This window comes from Nothobranchius furzeri, chromosome 7 (assembly GCF_043380555.1).
Source record: "Nothobranchius furzeri strain GRZ-AD chromosome 7, NfurGRZ-RIMD1, whole genome shotgun sequence".
In the NCBI taxonomy this organism is placed as follows: Eukaryota; Metazoa; Chordata; class Actinopteri; order Cyprinodontiformes; family Nothobranchiidae; genus Nothobranchius; species Nothobranchius furzeri.
Window position 1 is genome coordinate 79957504 of NC_091747.1, and position 7500 is coordinate 79965003.

At 47.9% G+C, this 7500-nt stretch overlaps 1 protein-coding gene across 1 annotated transcript in view; it reads right to left on the reverse strand.

Annotated features, from left to right (window-relative positions):
- LOC107395596 (gastrula zinc finger protein XlCGF57.1) overlaps positions 1-7500 on the reverse strand; it is a 29709-nt gene that overhangs the window by 940 nt on the left and 21269 nt on the right. The window contains exon 3 of the mRNA XM_015975005.3: positions 1-639. This exon is cut by the window's left edge and continues 940 nt beyond it. Within this exon, the coding sequence (XP_015830491.3) occupies positions 1-639 (639 nt within the window). The remainder of the gene's footprint in view (positions 640-7500) is intronic.

Consider the following 7500-nt stretch of genomic DNA (forward strand, 5'->3'; position numbering starts at 1 on the left):
AGTCATCACAAATATATGATTTTAGTTTTATCCGGCCTTTCCTGCACGAATCTACACGTTGTGTTACTTTAACTAATTTATTATTAATTAAACAGCCTGAAGATCTTATTGCTGAATGATTGGTTACTCTGACATGTTTCTGGAGGGACCACTTTACATCTGTCTTAGAAGATCTGCTTTCATTCCAGTCATCATCTCTTTCTCCAGTTTCAGGCCCAGAGTCTGCCAGTTCAGAGTCCTCGTCATCATTCTCTTCATCTCCACTAACTTCAGTGTCTGAAGAATCCGTCTGTTCATGAGGGTTCAAATCTGGGGTCCTTCTAGTTTCTACTCTTTCACTAGTTTCTGCTTTTATCTGGTCAGCTGAGCTGCTGGTTGGAATATGTTTGTCTTCTATTTGCTGCTGATGAAGCTGGGAAAACATAGGTTTCTCTTCATCGTCCTCACTCTTAATAGAAACTGAAGTGAATGAAAATCTGGCATCATCAATCTCCATCAAATTGAGCTGCTCTCCCTCCAGACTGGTCAAGAGTTCCTCTTGTTCCTCCTTTATGTGGAAGTGTTCTGGGTCCTGCTGGTCCACCCCAGCATTCAGTTCTTCAAAAGCTTCTTCTTTAACCAGCACCACCAGTTGAACAGCTGCAGGAAACAGAACAACATTATGTAAATGATTGACCGTTATAATTTTAGCCCCCTTATGATGATCAAAGCAAATGGAAATCGTGTTCCCTCGCCCAGACACAAGAGGGGGATTTTGGCAAGAGCCTGGTGGTCAGGTAACAGTTTCTTCCTCCAAAAGTTCAGTAACTTTTTCTCCCCCACCGTGAAGCTGTCCTGACTGGTGATTGTAGGCGATTTAACATTCACATTAATGATGACTCCAACCACTTTGCCAGGAGCTTTTCCAGCGTCATGGACTCAGTTTTACCTAATTTATCAAAATGTGGTCAAATGCCAGAGAATACAAAGGGGATTCTTCAAATGACATGTTTTGGGCTAATAAAATTTAGAGAGATAGGTTGTTCCAGAGGTTAGGGGTGGCAAACACAAGGGTACGGTTATCCCTGCTTTTTAATTTGGATCTGAGAAGGGTGAGGGGCTGCAGGCGATTTGACTACAGGGTTCTAGAAGGAGATTAGAGAGGAAGGTAGTGGAGATCAGATGGGGCCAAATCGTGAAGAGCCTTGAATGCAAGTAGCAGAACCTGAAGTTGATCCTGTACTGGACAGGCAGCTAACTGAGAGATTCTATGCATTTGTGTTTTTGAGCACCTGTTAAGAGAGGAGTGTATGACCTGTGGACAGTAGAAGACAAACTGACTGAAACTCTGCTGCATTATGGTGCTCAGTGATCGCTCAAATATTCCATATCTAAGAGGAACATTAAATGCAAATATGTAATTTAACCCAAAGGAGCTATAAGCAAGAAACATTTTTCATTGCAAACTAATATCAGGCTACGTATTATTTTAGTATACGCCATCTCGTTGGGTATTTCTCAATGCCAAGGAACCTTGGCATTGATGTCTTGGCCCCGCCCCGGTTGCCTAGGAGATCAGGAGTCACCAAGCAGTCGCTAAGACATGTTCCAATATTCATGTTCTACCGAGGCGTGTATTCTCCTTTTTTTTAGCCGTTTAGCTAGCTGAGCAAGGATACACAGAAGGCGTCTTGTAGCCTAGCCTTGGTCAAAAATTACCCAGAATACACTGCAGTATTTTCAAAAGGATGACGGACCAGAAAACGGCAGCTACTTCGGGGGCAACTTTAAAAGTACCGTAAATCCTCTAATACAGGCCCGGGCCTGTATTTTACTCAAGCTCATCAAGCTCCAGGCGTTTATTGGAAGGAGGGCCAGAATTGGAGGCAGGCCTCAATTTCTATCTGAGCAAAATGAACTACCAGTAGAATGAATAAAAATGGGGTGTGTCTATTTGAACCTATAAAATACTAGGTTCATTTATTGAAAATGTACAGTTACCATAACGTGGTGCGGTTTGCATATAAAACATTAAAAACAATGCTAAATTACAGTAGGGAAATACTGTATTGTAACAAAACAATAGCAAACATACCTGTACTGCATTTTAAACGTTATTAAATACCGGTATTAGAAAAGGCAACAGCCACCTTACCGCTTCAAAGTTGAATTGTTTCGTCTCGTTTGGGTTGTAGTAAAAAATAAAATAAAACCCCTCAAATTCAATTCAATCTTTGTCCAGTTTAATGTAAAAAAAATAAAATACCAGTAATCCAATTCAGTTTAATCCTCATCCAGTTGGATGGGTCGATGTTAAAACGTTTAGCAGCTTGCTCCCCAGAGTGTTCTGCAGCATATATCAGCACGTTCTCTTTGAACTTGATATCAAATTTTCGCCTCCTCTTTGGCTCCGCACCTGCCACGGTTAAAGTGACCCTCGCGGTCTGTCACTGGCCAATCAAAAGTGAGATGGATGACACAACCGCCCCCCTGTGGTACTTGCCTGTTACCACATTCCATCCAGCCACAATAAAAAAAAAAGGCCATTATTCACCTCCGCCGACTCCGACACCGGCCAAAATGTGATACCCAGCCGTTAATTGAATACAGGCCAATATTAGAGGATTTACGGTAAGTCAACTAATTTAAAATGGTTTTTTTTAGATCCAAAGAAGTTTTGGTTGGTTGGTTGCTTAGTGGTTGCAGCTTTGGTGGCTAGTGGGTAGTCACTTATATATTTAATTTAATAAACATGTACACAATTTTAAAAGTAAAAGCTTGTTATATATTTATATTGAAACTAATACGTATAAAATATAATGTTGTCCCCTGTGTCACGTAACGTTACGTAACCACCGTGGGAGCCGCGGTCACGTGATGCAAGTCTGTTCCATTTAACAGTTTTCTTTGACCAAGGAAGGACAGTGTCCTGATAAGCAAGGCACCTGGCCTTGCAAGGCTAGGCGCCATGATATTGAGAAACACCCTTTGTCTCTGAAAGTGCCACCATTGGCTGGAATTCCCTGGGTCGAGTGAGGCAAGTGAATCTGACAGGATGGGTCAGCAGCTTCTCAACTCTGGAGATGATAGTTGCCAGTCTGGGGAGGGTGAAGATAATATGCGTAAGCTGTGAGATGGACCATCACTCTTCTACATTTCCCACATCATCACAGTTGCTTCCCACCTGGAGTGGTGCACGGGTGGCAGTACAGCTAAGCCAAGATGTTTGTTGTAGATCGTTAATAAGTAGAAGTTTTGAAGATCTACAGATGTTCAGCAGAGTGCCACAGTGTTAGACTAGTTGGGTAGTTTTGTCCAAACAGCACAGGAAGAGGAGAAAATAAAACTCCAATTAACAAGAAATGCAACCAATTCGATAGTGAAGCATCCATAAACAGCGGCACCACCTTGGACATGGATGTACCAACGTGTGTCTGGGGGGGGGGGGGGGGGGGGGGGGGGGGGGGGGGGGGGTGACACACACACACACCCAACGAGCTTACACTGGACCTCCTTAGTTAGTATTTGATCCCAGCTGTCATTCATTGCAAATATGTTGAAACTGTCAAGTGAATGAGGGTAACATGCCTGGTTCTCTTTCATAGCATTCGTTTCGTGTCTCACTATGGGAACGCCTAGGCGTGACCTCATCAGAAGCTCTTATTCCACACTGCCAGCTTGAACAAATCCGTCGGCATATAGGAGGCGGGAACCCCACTTATATATTGGGCCGGCTCCTCACTGACAGTATTCTAAAACCTCTTCTCGCTACGAGCAGAAGTTCCCAAAATCCTCTCGCGTGCTGACTGTCGGACTGGAGCTAGCTAAACTGCCCAAAGGAGGAGTGCGAACTCTACCGCCGGGCGCTGGTCCTGGTCTTACGGTTTTACACGAGAGACAGTCTCACGCTAACCTGCCTTCAAGCAGCAGTGTGAGTTGCAAACTGTGAGGAGTAGCAATACGCTCAACAGTTGGCATTTTACCGAGTAGCATTACTTGAAGGGTAGCAATTCCACCTACACAGGGTAGAGCCGCAACGCTTACCCCACCTAACCACCCTAGACTAGCGTTAGCTGTCTAAACTGTCTCGTTAGCTTCAAAGCTAAACGCCAGGAGGGCCATGGACGCCACGAGTGGTGCCGCTAAGGGGGCTGAAACCCCGCAGGCAAGAACCTGCCCTTGTGGTAATAAAATTTTGAGCTGGAATACTCACCATATGTTTATGTGTCACGGTCTCAAACATGCCCAAACAGCCCTTGAGTCTCCGGAAGAATGCGCTCACTGCAGCCGGTTCTCCCTCAAGGTGCTCCGTCGCCGTCTGGCTCGTCGGGTGACTCTGTCCAGCGGTGACCCGTTACTGGCTTCTACAGCTACGGACCAGCGAGCGGAGGACCAAGCTGCCATGCTTGCCTCCGAAACTCAACCTGGACTGAGCTGGGGTAAAACTCTGGATCTCGTGGACCTGCTCCCACTGGAACTCCTGGACCGCCACCTTGCGGACAGCCCAAAACACTACCACGGAGCAGAGGATGGCGACGATTCTGACGCAGCGTCAGAGCTCCTCATGACAGATGAAGAGGAGGAGGACAGCCCCATTCTGACCTCCTCAGGCCGGATCGCAAAACCTCAGCTCCTGAGCAGTGGCCGTGTCAGCGACGGAGAATCTGCGTCACCTGCCCTGGATCTGGATCTGCAGGACGTGAGCAAATGCGCTGCGGAGAAGCTCACATCCCTTGGCCGGAGGTCCAAGCAGAATCGGCACACTCCCACTACGATGGAAAGAAACTACCAAAGGCGAAGCGCACCGGGAAACAACTCCTCCCGTTCTTTCCGAGTTACTGGAGGAATTTGGCATTTCCTGGCGGGAAAAACCCTACAGAGACAGGCACCCAGGGGCAGGGAGTTCTGCGCTTGACTGTGAGGGAATGGAGAATCACAGTCTTCGACAGATGCCCCCGGTGGAGCCGGCAGTGGCAGCTCACCTGCACCCAAAGACCTCCATGGCCGCAGGAAGCCCCGCCCTTCCGTCCAGAGCAGACCGTTTCCAATCTGCCTTGACGGAAAAGTCCTACAAAGATGCCGCATTGTCAGTTCGGGCGTTGAACACCTCATCCCTTCTGATGGTGTATCAGGCTGAACTTGAAGAGGAGATGACTGCATCACCAGAGGCCACGCTGTGGGAGGAGGTGTGCATCATTACCGACCACTGCCTTTACCTTCACAAAGTTGCGGTCCAAGCGCTGGGCAGAAAGATGGGTCTGGTGGTCCTGCAGGAGTGAGCTAGGTGGCTAAATCTCACCACCCTCTCTGCCAAAGAGAAGGAAGATCTTCTCGACAACCCCCTTGCCCCACAAGGGCTGTTTGGTGCTGCTGTTTCCATGATGTAAAAGAAATGTGAGGAAAAGAAACGGGATGATGAGGCTCTGAAATTATGCCTCCCCAGATGGGCACCGGTACACCCCCGTAGCCCCTCCTCCTCCTCAACGCCAAACTTTTGCCCAAGCTGCGGCCCGCCTGCCCCAACCTTCAAGGTTCCAAAGATGGCGAAACAGCAGTCGGCTCCTGCAGCATCTCAGAGACCCACCCCTGCTAAAGCTCCGTGGAAAAAGAGGCCTGATGCAGCTCGTCCAGATCAACCTCCGCCCGCCCCCACTCAGGTGGGGAGGAGAAGGAAGTGTCTAGCCTAACAGGCTACCAAGACACAGCGAGCAAACTGTTTCCAGTTCCGTGCTTGGATGTTCTGCGCATGAAAGAAGAGATGTTCCAATCTGCTCCATGCGCCCCAAAGAGACAGTGTGTAATTCCAGTAGGCAACCAAGAGGACCTGGTGACATGTCTCACAAGCACTGTTCTATGTTCTCAAACATGAAAAATGTCAACGCTGTCACATCCAGGCGGTTTACTGAGGGTGCAACTAAAAAAGTTGAAAAACAAAAGATCAATGAATAAAGGGGCGGAGACTACTCATTTCTTAAACAAAATGAGCCCCCCCACGACAGACACCTCTCTGTCAGGTTGGGGGGGGGGGGGGGTCTTTGAAGGGAGACCGGTGAACGGGTCCTGACCCTCCCACATTCTCAGGTTCCACATAAATTATTTGGAACTGTCAGCAGTCGACATGACGTTGAGACATTTCCTCCCTCTCCTCGTAAACCATCATGTTCTGGTACGAACAGACAACACAACTGTTGTGGCGTACATAAATCGGCAGGGGGGTCTGAGATCCCAAAGCCTGCACATGTTAGCTCACAAGCTTGTTCTGTGGAGCAGCCGACACTTCTGGTCTCTGAGAGCCACTCATGTACCGGGGATATGGAACCTGGGGGCAGATCTTCTCTCCAGAGGGAACCTCCTGTACGCAGAGTGGAGACTTCACCCAGAGGTGGTCAGGATGATCTGGGTGCGCTTTGGGCAGGCCTCGATAGACCTGTTTGCTTCTCGGGAGAACACTCAGTGCCCCATGTTTTTCTCCCTACACGATCAGGACACACCTCTGGGAGTGGATGCATTTGCCCACAGATGGCCACAGACCCTGCTCTATGAATTTCCCCCTGTGGCTCTCATCTCACCCATGCTTACCAGAGTGAGAACGGAGGACCTGGTAATGATTCTGATTGCAACCCATTGGCCATCGAAACACTGGCTGGCGGAGATCACACAACTCCTTTGTGGAGAACCGTGGCCCCTGCCCCTACGCAGAGATCTGCTATCTCAGGCACAAGGGGAGGTTTTCCACCCAAACCCAGAGAGATTGCCCCACTGGGCTTGGCCCGTGAGCGGTCCAACCTACAGGCTGTAGGACTCCCACAGAGGGTCATTGAGACCATTCAGTGTGCAAGGGCTCCCTCAACTAGGTCTCTGTATCACTGCAAGTGGTCTATTTTCAAAAAATGGTGTGGAGAGAAACAGGAAATCACTTTTCAGTGCTCCGTGGCAGTCATACTGACCTTCTTGCAGGACCTGATGGATAAAGGAAAAACTTTCTCCACCATCAAGGTGTAATTGGCTGCAATATCAGCCTGCCATAATGGTTTTGAAAGGAGGTCGGTTGGACAGAATCAGAATCAGAATCAGAAAAGGTTTATTGCCATTGACAGTGAACAAGCAGTTCACAAACTAGGAACTTGCTTCGGTACTAATGTGCTACATATAACATGAATAATAAATTTCAAAAATAGAATAAGTAGAATAAAATATAATAAAACTAGCATAAAACATTCAGCTATAAAAAATGGCAGGTAATGATAATATGGCCAATAACGTGACGTTATGTCAAGTACAGCTGACGAACATGGTTGTGTATTTATAAGCTGTTCACAAGTCTAACGGCTGATGGAAAGAAGCTGTTCTTATGGCGGGAGGTTCTGGTCTGGATGGACCGTAACCTCCTGCCTGAGGGAAGCGGCTCGAAAAGTCTGTGTCCCGGGTGAGAAGGGTCAGCTGCTATCCGGCCTGCACGCCCCCGAGTTCTGGAGACGTACAGGTCCTGGAGAGATGGAAGGCTGCAGCCAATCACCTTCT